The following is a 13,749-nucleotide window of genomic DNA, read 5'->3' as shown; positions in this document are numbered from 1 at the left end:
GGGAAAAAACTCCTCCAGCCTATCAGGTTCTGTAGAAATGTTTCAAAAAGGGAAAAATTGGTCATATATCTATGTGCATGTATCTTAACAAAGGGTTGTAGCCAATGCTAGTCCTATGCAGAGTAGACCTACTGAATTAAGTTCACTGATTTCAATGGGTCTACTCTGAGTAGAACTTAGTTGAATAAAACCCATACATACAAATGTAAAAGAAATGTTCAGCAAAGCTCTGAAAGTAGGCACAGAGAGCATACACGTCTCCTGGGAAAGTGCACTAGGTCTTGAACTGATAAATGGAGGTACTAACAGGCAGGCATATAGCCTATTCCCTGGTATAGGGAACTGCAGGGAGATCAGCCACACCTGCAAGGATGGCTTTTTACACCAAGAGGCCAGATCAGATCGGGAGGATTGCTTAGGTTTGAAGTTCATATATGCAAGAAAGAGCAGCTGGTCTTCCTGGATAGTGTCATGCATGTTCTATTACACTCCTGGCAAGCCTGCAATGCTGCATAAGCTTATCAGCAGGTGCCAATTGCCATATTCTGCCAAATGGTGACATTTTTGATATCTATACTCTATGTGTATGTGTTGTCCACAGGATTCCTTTAGGTATGTGCAAGGATATGCATGCGGCCAGGAGAATTTTATTTCCCTCCCTTTAAACTTGAGCCAATCTCACCAAATCACAAACTACTTTTCATGGAACAGCTGGCGAAAAATAGCTGTTAGACAAGGATCTACAATTTTAGTCAGGTTTGGTAGCTAAACAAAATTGGTGGTTGCCAGGATCTTGCAACACCCTTTGTCTCTTATGATGTGGCCCCTGGAGATCTAAGGGACGATCCCCAGCTCCCCTCTGGCAGTGAGTCAGCTCTGGAGCAAGAGAGGATGAAAATTGTTTGACACATGGCTACAAAGGTGTTCAGAGCACCTTGGCAAGCAACAAAATGACAAAACAGCCACCCTAATCTTCCTCTTCAACTTGGAGCTGGAGGTTGGGGCAGGGATCTTCTGCTATTAGAAAAAGAAGGTGAAAGTTCTTTTGAATGCATGGAATTAATCATGCCATCAAGTTATACTCCTGGGTTGATGCTGCACTAGGTCTAAGAGAAATAGCTGTTGCTGTACCTCTCCAAGCAGCTGCAAATCCAACTCTAAGCTGAGGTTAGAGGCAATTCAATAAAAGCATGCTGTACCTTGTATTTAGCATAATGTGAGAATTGCCTCAGGGTAAAGCTAATTCACTTCTTCAGAAAGACCAGCTCCATGTGGTCTTCCTCCCTCAATAGTCATGAGGCATTCCATTACCTCTGTTGAAAGACCAGATCCATTGGGGTCCCTGGACTGCTTCCATTCCAGCTAGTCATTATGAGAACTTTTAAGAATTGGTGCCTTGGATGAAACAATTGTTTTAACTGATTGCATGTAAGCTGCTCAGGGAGCCTTTTTAGCTGAAGAGCAGGGTAAAAATACTGTAAATAAATAAATGCCAAAAATATAATGCATACAGAAATTCTCCCCTTTTCAACAAAAAGCTTCTTTATTATCTGAAGAAAGGCCCATTCATATTGATTTGTGCCTTGCATGTATGAAGAGTCAGCCATGGGTCCATCTAGCTCACTTTCCACTCCCAGTGGGAGTACTTCTCCAGGGTCCCAGGCAAGGGCCTTTCCCCATCCCTATTACCTAACATCCTTTTAAAACAAAGATGACTATGACTGAACCTGGAACTTTCCATATGCAAAGCATGTGCTCAAACACTGATCTGTGCCACCCAGAGGTTAACACTCTGACAATCCCATGAGCAAAACTTAAAGGAAAGCATTACAACTAAACAGCCACCTGATACCAGCAGGTAATGTACTCTCTCCCAGCCCCCATTTTCCCTTTTGTTCCTGTGACTACACCATCATTTCTTCTCATGTTTTTGAGTATACACTGTTTTACAATTTTTTGACAACATCACCATTTAGCTATAGTTCAGCTCAGAGAGCTGCTTTGTTTAATTAAAATCATATGACACGGGAATGGTTGGACCTTATACAACTTTGCATAAGTCAACTGAGTTTGTTCAGCATTCAGCCGAGATGAAATCATTAGGTTGGCTTCTGCTGAAGGGAATGAAAAACTTTGCTACTCTTTTGTCTTGCTCTGAGTTGCTTAGTTTCCTTTTGCTCCCCTTTATGTGATATAACATTTTAACCAAATATTAACAGGAAAGAGACCCAAAGAAATAGGGAAGTGATAGGCAAAACACAGCCGGAATTGCCACTTTCTCTTCATTTATCACTGCCTATTTCACACATGAGATAAGAGCTTTGCTGTCTACACATACAGGCACCACATCACTGAAAGGCTCTGTTGGACTCCTGAGTATCAAGCAGAGAACATGCCAGATATTATCCACACTGAGGAAGGATTAATAACAAGGATCCTCAGGACCCAAATATATTTATTAGATTTAGAGAATTATCCAATAACAAAAAAATCTTTGTTAACTAGCAGGGTGGGCCAGGGAGGTTTTGTGGCTGAGTACCTTGTGGAGAAAAAGACAGCAATTTTCTTTTGCCTGATCAGGGTAGACCCTTCCACATTCAGGACCAATGTTATAATGGAAGGGAAAAGGACTCATGAACTCCTGGCCAGGTAGAAGTGCCTGCTCTCTCCCCAAGTAGGACCTAATGGGGCAGGCTTAACTTCTAACCCTCATCTCATTAGCTGAGAAATTCAAGATGATTTTCTTTTTAGCCAAGCCATGGACTGGCCAAGAATGTATGACCTGACAGGCAGATTTAAAATGCAGTAAATGTAGTTTTACAATCCCCTGCCCCCTATATAGCTGCATATAGTGCAGTTCTATCAGTGTGAAATCCCATGCTGGAACAAGCCACAATACATCCAGCTCAGCATTCACATTCCATCTTCAGAAATGGTAAATCAGATACCATAGGAAAGTTCAGAAGCACATTTCTGTACATTTTCTCCAAGATATAGAAAAGTCAAGGGTATTCTGTCTTTGAACAAAGAGGTTCAGTTTCTCACTCCTATGGTTAGCAATCACTGTATTCTATATGAATTTTATTTATTTATTTAGATTTATATTCCTCCCTTCCTCCCAGTAGGAGCCCAGGGCCCAATTTATCTAAACCAAATATGGGGAACCTTTGGATCTCCAGATACTGCTGAACTACAACTCCCATCATCCTTGGCCATGCTTGCTGGGGCTGATGGAAGTTGTAATTCAGCAACTTCTGGAAGGCCAATGGGCCCAACACCAGATGTAAACTTTTAATCAAAAGGTCAAAGCTACTGCCTTCTACTACATTCTATGGCCACAAATTCAACAAGTTAAGTGTCCATTGTGCAAAGAATTTTGTCTCAAATTATATTGCCAATATTTTGAGAAAGAAGCCTTTTCTCATTCTCCCCTCAACACTTATTACTGAATGTGTGTGGCAGACAGAGCAGCGTTCCTTGGGTCAAACATCCCAAGAATGGTTAACCTAAACTCTGCATCCTCCCAATGAATCAACATACTAGATTAGGATATCAGACACAAATGAGTTTGAGAACTAAACTACCAATGCAGCAGATGTCTGCAAAAACATCCAAAGTGTCGTGGAAAAGTTCCCAGTTTTGATGGGGAGGCGGGCATGGTTAACTTTTCAGAATATTTGCCACGATATGACACCAACGTGTGCCATCATTATATATCTTGCCTCCCAAAATCTTTTCATCTGTACTTAACTGCCTTCAATCACTACCTCCCAAGTATGAGCCCAGCTATTTATTTGACTTTTAATGGTAAACTTGTTAAATATAGATATATTTCACTTCATTAAGATTATTATACTTTGGAGTTCAGCTGAGCTCCTATACAACTCCTGGTTCAAACATCATCAAAAGTAAGCGGAGTAAACAGGTGGAACACTACTGAATAACCAGGAGGAACCCAAGTTATTAATTCTCAGTTTTAAGAAGTAAAGGTTGCTTACGGTCTTCCACAAAATATGGGTCAGTTTCTGGAGTATACTGTTCCTCCTCAAAGTCAGCCAATGCATCTTGCCTATACGGCCTTCGAGATCCAGGAACTGGAATGTTGCACAACTGGGCATAATCCTCTGGAAGAGAGCAAAGCAAAACAGGATTTACAATGGAATGCAGTTCTAATGAAATATATCCCATGCTTCCGTCTTTCACTAGTTTATAACACTTAATTGTTGGACAAGCCTGTTGCCTACATATTGCTTTCTTTCCTTTTCTCTTTACTTGAAGATTAAGGTCGCCTAAATGTAATGCAGCCATGACTCAACTTCAGTGCTCATGAGCAGTTCCATTGTTCAATAGTTTCAAGGCAAAGAAAGGGCATTCTGATCACCTCATCTGAACCCTTTTTTAATTCTGGCTGGCTTGTTCTGTTTCTTAAACTGGGGATTGGAGGCCCACAAAAGGTAAAAGCCAGATTGTTGGCGAAGGGTTGCTATCTTTGTTACTGGATCAAGAATTTTAAAATGAGAGGGGCCAAACCAGGGTGGCACATAATGTGACCTGCTTCACTACAGCTTAATAGGATCTTATGTTGAGGCTATTTGTCAGGTAAAACCCCTTTCCATGAAAAAAAATAATGAAGTATATTAATGGTATTAGTGGCCCCTCACACATGGTGAGGTTGCTTCCAGCTCTGCTATCGCTGGACAACTTGTCACAGTAGTAGGCAAGCAGAAGTGAAACGGAAGAAACATGCATTTCACGTAAAGTTCCAAGAATGGCCCTGCCTTTTGTATGAAGGGAGCAGGTATAGTGTAGTTGCTTAGAGACTATGCTGTGAGCAACAAAGTCCATGATTCAAATCTTCTTTCTGCTATGAAATTACAAAGGGGACTTAGGTGAAACTACACAACCACAGGGCTGTATCCCCAATATGGGTGTAACAATACTGATTTACCTTAGAGTTGTTGGAATAATTGCTGAACTAATGTATATGGAATGTTCTGAAAGCTTGAACATGCTGGATAAATATTAAAAATCATAGTCCAAAGGCAAGAGATTTACCTTTGTGCTGGGAGAGGGACCCTTATGCCTAACCAAAGTTCAGAGAACTGAAATGTCAAACATTATGAGAAACACTGTTTTATGTCTCCCACTTCTGCCCCCCCAAATAAAAATAGACTCACAATAATATAAAAAAATCACTGAATTTGATCATATGCAATGCGAAACCATGATGTGTTGTTATGAGCCTGGTGCTTGCATGCTCTCTCTTTCCCTCATGTGCTCAAATAATTTTTTTAGTTACTTTCTGATTTGTGGCAAACCATAGTTTGCTATTGCATCTGGATCAGGAACACTAGTTTGCTGGGCATATGGAAAACACAGTCACTGGCTCAGATGTAATGGCAAGCTATGGTTTACTGCAAACCGGGAAGAAACTAATTAAGCAGGGTATGAGAAAGGCGGGGGTAATGGGAGAATGCATGAATGCACCAAATTTTGGTTTGGCATTATGTGTGATCCAACCCAGTGTACCAGAAACACGGTATAAAAGTCGGGAAACAAAAGGATTTTGAAGAGATTTTCTATGTACTATTTTATACAAGTAATGTGCATAAGATCATCCAGCCAACACTGTATCAATAAACCAAACAAATTTTTGTATGGAACACTTTTACCAAGAGAATTACATATATAAAAAATAACTTTTGAGTGTAGGAACAGCGAGTGAAAAAGGAAAGCTGGAATGAAAGTATCTGAATGAAAGCCAAGTACAAATGATTTCATAATTTTTGGTTCAAAAGGAGACAAGTACATTGGTGCTTTCCTATGATGAATCGATGTTCCTTGAAATGTGCATGCTTTTCAGCAAAACAGAGTTTTCCCTCCGCATCATTTTCTGTTTGCACAACTGGTCTGCATGTTTCTCAGGGGCTGGACAAATAATGATGATTGATTTTGTTTTGTTGATGCTGTTTTCTTACTGACCAAAAGAACATGATATCCAGCGATGGAAGCAATTGGATAATTCCAATAAAATTAATGGTACATAAACATTTCAGGACTGATTGAAGTGGGAATAACAGTTCCATTCTCTCGCTGCTTTTCCTCCCTGAAAGCAACAGCATGGAACATCTGACCTGCATGTCTTTGGCCATTTCATAAGGAATTTGTACATAGGCTTTTGCTAGCCCTGCACCTGAAATTTGAATCTACATTCTAAGTTGCTTAAAACATACATCTGAATTAAAATGGGCTCTGCACTTTTTATTTTACATTCACAACACTCACAAATTGTGCACTCGAGTCTGAAAGGTGGTATTTAGCATTATTTGTGAAAACACCCTTTTGGTTTAATTCTAAAGATAACTGGAAGTAAACTATACAGAACTCAGTGGGTCTGAGTTCTAAGTAAACATGCATAGGACTGGGATATAAACATTTTTCTTTCCTCATATTTAAGTTCATGTCTAGTTGTCTCATATGGATATGATATCTTTAATTTAAGATATGTGGATGATACCATACTACTAGCAGAAACCAATAATGATCTGAAACAAATGCTGATAAAAGTTAAAGAGGATAGCACAGAAAAAAGACTACAGCTGAATGTCAAGAAGACTAAAGTAATGACAACAGAAGATTTATATAACTTTAAAGTTGACAACAAGGACATTGAACTTGTCAAGGATTATCAATACCTTGGCACAGTGATTAACCAAAATGGAGACAATAGTCAAAAAATTAGAAGAAGGCTAGAACTGGGGAGGGCAGCTATGCGAGAACTAGAAAAGGTGCAAAGATGTATCACTGAACACCAAAGTCAGGATCATTCAGACCATGATATTCCCGATCTCTATGTATGTATGTGAAAGTTGGGACAGTGAGAAAAGTGGGTAAGAGAAAAATCCACTCATTTGAAATATGGTGTTGGAGGAGAGCTTTGCGGATACCATGGACTGAAAAAGACAAATAATTGGGAGTTAGAACAAATTAAACCAGAACTATCACTAGAAGCTAAAATGATGAAACTGAGGTTATCATACTCTGGACACATAATGAGAAGACCTGATTCACTAGAAAAGACAATAATGCTGGGGACAGAAGGGAGTAGAAAAAGAGGAAGACCAAACAAGAGATGGGTTGATTCCATAAAGGAAGCTATGGACCTGAACTTACAAGATCTGAACAGGGTGGTTTACAACAGATGCTACTGGAGGTCGCTGATTCATAGGGTCGCCATAAGTCGTAATCGACTTGAAGGCACATAACACACACACTAGTTGTAGACCTGTTATTTTAAGGACATCTCTTTTTTTAAAGACTTGATTCTTATTTCAGCTCCATTATATACATAAGTTATTTTGAGGCACACAAGCTTGCAAATGTTACTAATTTCTTACCTTTTTAGCTGTCAACCTTAAGTGTACTTTTTGTGGTTTACAACTCATAGCCCACAAGCCTTCCTTAAAGCCTATGCTGAAGGGTTAGCATGTTTCTTTACTATGCAAACATTAACATTGTGTTCTAAGCAAATGTGAATCTTCCCTAAGTGAAGCATGCTTTATGCTTCTGTGATAGTGGTGTGGAATGTGGCTGCATAAGCACGAATTGGCTAATGTATGGTGAAAGGGACTGAGAGAAACACTAGGAATGGGGTGAAAATTTAACTCAGTTCGCATTTAAAGGCAAACCTACATAATTCACTTTCTGAAACAAATTTTCCAAAATCCTCATTTCTCCAAATTTTGCAGTGCAGTTCTCCAGCCAAGTAACATGTACAAACATGTATATACAAGGTAAAGTGTGCATAAATACATATACTACTGAAAATGGCATACAGAAGTGCTTCATATTAGGGGGAAATGTGGAAAAATGTATACATTAGGTAAAAGTGCATTAAAATGTTTAGATTTAGGAGAAATTCACATTAGAACGCTGATGCATTTTCATGAGGACTTTTTTTAAAATCAGAAATGAATGCGAAAATGAGGAAAACTGAATTTAAGATTGGAAAAATAAGAAAACTGAGATAAACCAAAATTGACAGATTAGTCCACACAGCTATTAATCTTGAACAGAATCTGATCTGAGAGTTCCAGGAGGCAGGAGGATGGTGAGAGGGAAATCTGGCTTCAAACATTAGCCAGCAAATACAGCTAAAATCTTAAACAAAGTTTTCCTCTAAGTCAGCCTTCGCCAACCTGGTACCCTCCAGATGTTTTGGACTACATCTCCCATCAAGTCCCAGCCAACATGGCTTCTACTTTATTGGACCAATCTGGGAGAAATGTCAGTTGCATTTCTAGCACCCCCATTTTCAAAAGGAACTGGTTAAATGTGCAATCAAGCAAATAAAAGAGGAAGCACCCAGCCTCCAAACTAAAGTGGCCACTTACTGATTAAGAGGAAACATGTCACCAAAAAAAGAGAAAAAAGTAAACAAAGGCTTGCATAAAAATAGCACATGCTAAGCTATATGTATAGATGCACATTTAGAAACGTCTGCTATAATTACTGTAAATACATCTCACCATTGTGAGGAAGACTGTGACCAGTGGCCTGTTCCGTCTGCTGTCTAGGTGCTAGCTACCGGCCTCCGCTCTCCTTTATCTTTAAACTGGACATCTCTTCAAATAGAGAACTTCAAACAGAAGGAATGTCTTCTGTAAAGTAAAACCCATGGCTACCCTACTCCAAAGCCTCTTAAGAAGTGGGGGGCCAAAGTTCAGGCCTTTCCACAGTAAGGACACACAGTCCAAAGAGATTCAATTTGTGGGAGAGAGATCTGGAGTAGGCCTTTGCTAGTTTTTGTCTTGCTCTTGTGCTCTTCTGCTCTTTCTTGCAGGTACACAAACCTGACCGGGTTTTTTTTAAAATGGGGCTAACAGTAGCATAGTTATTCTCCTCTCTCCCTCATACCTGGCCCAGGTCATCTAGCTGCATGTGGTTGGGATATCAGGCAATTGTGACTAAAGGGGGAGGTTTGTGGGAGTATCACAAAGGATAACATACAACTATGACGTGCTTTGACTGACCATGTGGAAAGGGGCATAGCTCAGTAGAAAAGCACAAAAGACCCCAGGTTCACTTCCTGGGAAAGACTCCCATTGGAAATGCTGGAGAGCTGCTGCCAGCCAGGAATCCTAATGGACCAATGGTCTGACTCAGTATAAGGCAGCTTCCTATGTAGAGAAGTTCTTAATGATGCATTTCTAGAGTAGTTCAAGTTTCTCACGTAAATAGCTGAAGAAAATGGGTCTCTGCCAATAAAAGCAATTGCCAGATAGCTTCAAATTTCCCTAAAGTTCCCCATTTCTCTCAGAAGCTTTGACTGCTGGTCAATTGATAAAAGAGTATGGAAAATATGGAGTGAAAATAATCTTTCAAAACAATCTTTCAAATGCACAGAGATTTGTGACACACATAGTGGATGTTTGATTGCATAACTGTGCAAAATGCATCAAGTACAAATGGATAAATAAATCAGGAAACAATAAACTCCATGAGGTTTTGGGGTTCTTGCAGCCAGTAAGAATGCGAAATAAATTAATACAGGCTGCTAGGAAATCTCAGCTCTTGGTACTTAATACAGTTGTCAGTGTGATTTGTAAATGTAAAGAAATATCACAGTACTTGGCCCGGTAAGAGCAAAGCACATTCTGAGTCCTGAATATTAAACATGTGAACATAAGAAGAACCTGCTGGATCAGGCCAATGGCTCATCTAATCCAGGGTTCTGTTCTCACAGTGGCCAACCAGATGTCTACGGGAAGCCTGCAAGCAGAATCCAAGCAAAAGAACACTCTCCCCTCCTGTGATTTCCAGCAGCTGGTATTTGGAAGCATATTGGTTCCAACAGTGGATGTAGAATTTAGCCATCATGGCTAACATTCCACTGCCATTAATAATAATAGCTGGTGTCACGCCTGTAACAAGATGACTAATAGAAGCTACAAACTAATTGCATAAACAGGCCACCCCTACACACATTTCTGAGTGACTAAGAACATAAGAACATAAGAAGAGCCTGCTGGATCAGGCCAGTGGCCCATCTAGTCCAGCATCCTGTTCTCACAGTGGCCAACCAGGTGCCTGGGGGAAGCCTGCAAGCAGGACCCGAGTGCAAGAACACTCTCCCCTCCTGAGGCTTCCGGCAACTGGTTTTCAGAAGCATGCTGCCTCTGACTAGGGTGGCACAGCACAGCCATCATGGCTAGCAGCCATTGATAGCCCTGTCCTCCATGAATTTGTCTAATCTTCTTTTAAAGCCATCCAAGCTGGTGGCCATTACTGCATCTTGTGGGAGCAAATTCCATAGTTTAACTATGCGCTGAGTAAAGTACTTCCTTTTGTCTGTCCTGAATCTTCCAACATTCAGCTTCTTTGAATGTCCACGAGTTCTAGTATTATGAGAGAGGGAGAAGAACTTTTCTCTATCCACTTTCTCAATGCCATGCATAATTTTATACACTTCTATCATGTCTCCTCTGACCCGCCTTTTCTCTAAACTAAAAAGCCCCAAATGCTGCAACCTTTCCTCGTAAGGGAGTCGCTCCATCCCCTTGATCATTCTGGTTGCCCTCTTCTGAACCTTTTCCAACTCTAGAATATCCTTTTTGAGATGAGGCGACCAGAACTGTACACAGTATTCCAAATGCGGCCGCACCATAGATTTATACAACGGCATTATGATATCGGCTGTTTTATTTTCAATACCTTTCCTAATTATCGCTAGCATGGAATTTCCTTTTTCACAGCTGCCGCACACTGGGTCGACATTTTCATCGTGCTGTCCACTACAACCCCGAGGTCTCTCTCCTGGTCGGTCACCGCCATTTCAGACCCCATGAGCGTATATGTGAAATTAAGATTTTTTGCTCCCATATGCATAATTTTACACTTGTTTATATTGAATTGCATTTCCCATTTTTCTGCCCATTCACTCAGTTCGGAGAGGTCTTTTTGGAGCTCTTCACAATCCCTTTTTGTTTTAACAACCCTGAACAATTTAGTGTCATCAGCAAACTTGGCCACTTCACTGCTCACTCCTAATTCTAGGTCATTAATGAACAAGTTGAAAAGTACAGGTCCCAATACCGATCCTTGAGGGACTCCACTTTCTACAGCCCTCCATTGGGAGAACTGTCCGTTTATTCCTACTCTCTGCTTTCTGCTTCTTAACCAATTCCTTATCCACAAGAGGACCTCTCCTCTTATTCCATGACTGCTAAGCTTCCTCAGAAGCCTTTGGTGAGGTACCTTGTCAAACGCTTTTTGAAAGTCTAAGTACACTATGTCCACTGGATCACCTCTATCTATATGCTTGTTGACACTCTCAAAGAATTCTAATAGGTTACTGAGACAGGACTTTCCTTTGCAGAAGCCATGCTGGCTCTGCTTCAGCAAGGCTTGTTCTTTTATGTGCTTAGTTAATCTAGCTTTAATAATACTTTCTACCAGTTTTCCAGGGACAGAAGTTAAGCTAACTGGCCTGTAATTTCCGGGATCCCCTCTGGATCCCTTTTTGAAGATTGGCGTTACATTTGCCACTTTCCAGTCCTCAGGCACGGAGGAGGACCCGAGGGACAAGTTACATATTTTAGTTAGCAGATCAGCAATTTCACCTTTGAGTTCTTTGAGAACTCTCGGGTGGATGCCATCCGGGCCCGGTGATTTGTCAGTTTTTATATTGTCCATTAAGCTTAGAACTTCCTCTCTCGTTACCACTATTTGTCTCAGTTCCTCAGAATCCCTTCCTGCAAATGTTAGTTCAGGTTCAGGGATCTGCCCTATATCTTCCACTGTGAAGACAGATGCAAAGAATTCATTTAGCTTCTCTGCAATCTCCTTATCGTTCTTTAGTACACCTTTGACTCCCTTATCATCCAAGGGTCCAATTGTCTCCCTAGATGGTCTCCTGCTTTGAATGTATTTATAGAATTTTTTGTTGTTGGTTTTTATGTTCTTAGCAATGTGCTCCTCAAATTCTTTTTTAGCATCCCTTATTGTCTTCTTGCATTTCTTTTGCCAGAGTTTGTGTTCTTTTTTATTTTCTTCATTTGGACAAGACTTCCATTTTTTGAAGGAAGACTTTTTGCCTCTGAGAGCTTCCTTGACTTTGCTCGTTAACCATGCTGGCATCTTCTTGGCCCTGGCGGTACCTTTTCTGATCTGCGGTATGCACTCCAGTTGAGCTTCTAATATAGTGTTTTTAAACAACTTCCAAGCATTTTCGAGTGATGTGACCCTCTGGACTTTGTTTTTCAGCTTTCTTTTTACCAATCCCCTCATTTTTGTGAAGTTTCCTCTTTTGAAGTCAAATGTGACCATGTTGGATTTTCTTGGCAATTGGCCAGTTACATGTATGTTTAATTTAATAGAACTGTGGTCACTGCTCCCAATCGGTTCAACAACACTTACATCTCGCACCAGGTCCCGGTCCCCACTGAGGATTAAGTCCAGGGTTGCCGTCCCTCTGGTCGGTTCCATGACCAACTGGTCTAGGGAATAGTCGTTTAGAATATCTAGAAACTTTGCTTCTTCGTCATGACTGGAACACATATGCAGCCAGTCTATGTCCGGGTAGTTGAAGTCACCCATTACTACCACATTTCCTAGTTTGGATGCTTCCTCAATTTCATATCTCATCTCAAGGTCTCCCTGAGCATTTTGATCAGGGGGACGATAGATCGTGCCCAGTATTAAGTCCCTCCTGGGGCATGGTATCACCACCCACAACGATTCTGTGGAGGAGTCTGCCTCTTTTGGGGTTTCGAGCTTGCTGGATTCAATGTCTTCTTTCACGTATAGAGCGACTCCGCCACCAATACGTCCTTCCCTGTCCTTCCGATATAGTTTATATCCAGGGATAACCGTATCCCACTGGTTTTCTCCATTCCACCAGGTCTCCGTTATGCTCACTATATCAATGCTCTCCTCTAAGACCAAGCACTCCAGTTCTCCCATCTTGGTTCGGAGGCTCCTAGCATTAGCGTACAGGCACTTGTAAGGAGTGTCTCTCTTCAAGTGTCTTTGGCACTTGTGGTTAGGCCTGTGGTAATTTTGCTCTTCTGAATTTATATCCTGTGCCCCTGCTCTCACAATGCCTACTTCTAGGCCTACCCCTTTTAAAATTTCACCATTTCTTTGGCTTTTATCCCAGGGGGGAGGTTTATTCCGAACCGGACCTTTCTCAGCTCCTGTCGGGTTTCCCCCCTCAGTCAGTTTAAAAGCTGCTCTGCCACCTTTTTAATTTTAAGTGCCAGCAGTCTGGTTCCATTCTGGTTCAAGTGGAGCCCGTCCCTTTTGTACAGGCCTGGCTTGTCCCAAAATGTTCCCCAGTGCCTAACAAATCCAAACCCTTCCACCCGACACCATCGTCTCATCCACGCATTGAGACTGCGAAGCTGGGCCTGTCTGGCTGGTCCTGCGCGTGGAACTGGTAGCATTTCAGAGAAAGCCACCTTGGAGGTCCTGGCTTTCAGCATCCTACCTAGCAACCTAAATTTTGCTTCCAGGACCTCACGGCTGCATTTCCCCATGTCGTTGGTGCCAACGTGCACCACGACCACTGACTCCTTCCCAGCACTGTCTACCAAACTATCTAAACGACGGGCGATATCCGCAACCTTCGCACCAGGCAGCCAAAACACCTTGCGGTCTACACGCCCATCACACACCCCACTGTCTATGTTCCTAATGATCGAATCACCCACTACAAGGATCCCTCCACCCCCTGGAGATATATCCTCG

At 41.4% G+C, this 13,749-nt stretch overlaps 1 protein-coding gene across 1 annotated transcript in view; it reads right to left on the bottom strand.

Annotated features, from left to right (window-relative positions):
- LTBP1 (latent transforming growth factor beta binding protein 1) overlaps positions 1-13,749 on the bottom strand; it is a 366,037-nt gene that overhangs the window by 18,169 nt on the left and 334,119 nt on the right. The window contains exon 31 of the mRNA XM_061626114.1: positions 3,999-4,124. Within this exon, the coding sequence (XP_061482098.1) occupies positions 3,999-4,124 (126 nt within the window). The remainder of the gene's footprint in view (positions 1-3,998; positions 4,125-13,749) is intronic.

This window comes from Rhineura floridana, chromosome 4 (assembly GCF_030035675.1).
Source record: "Rhineura floridana isolate rRhiFlo1 chromosome 4, rRhiFlo1.hap2, whole genome shotgun sequence".
Classification (NCBI taxonomy): domain Eukaryota; kingdom Metazoa; phylum Chordata; class Lepidosauria; order Squamata; family Rhineuridae; genus Rhineura; species Rhineura floridana.
Note: the sequence above shows the minus strand (reverse complement) of the source record. Positions and strands in the feature narration are given on the sequence as shown.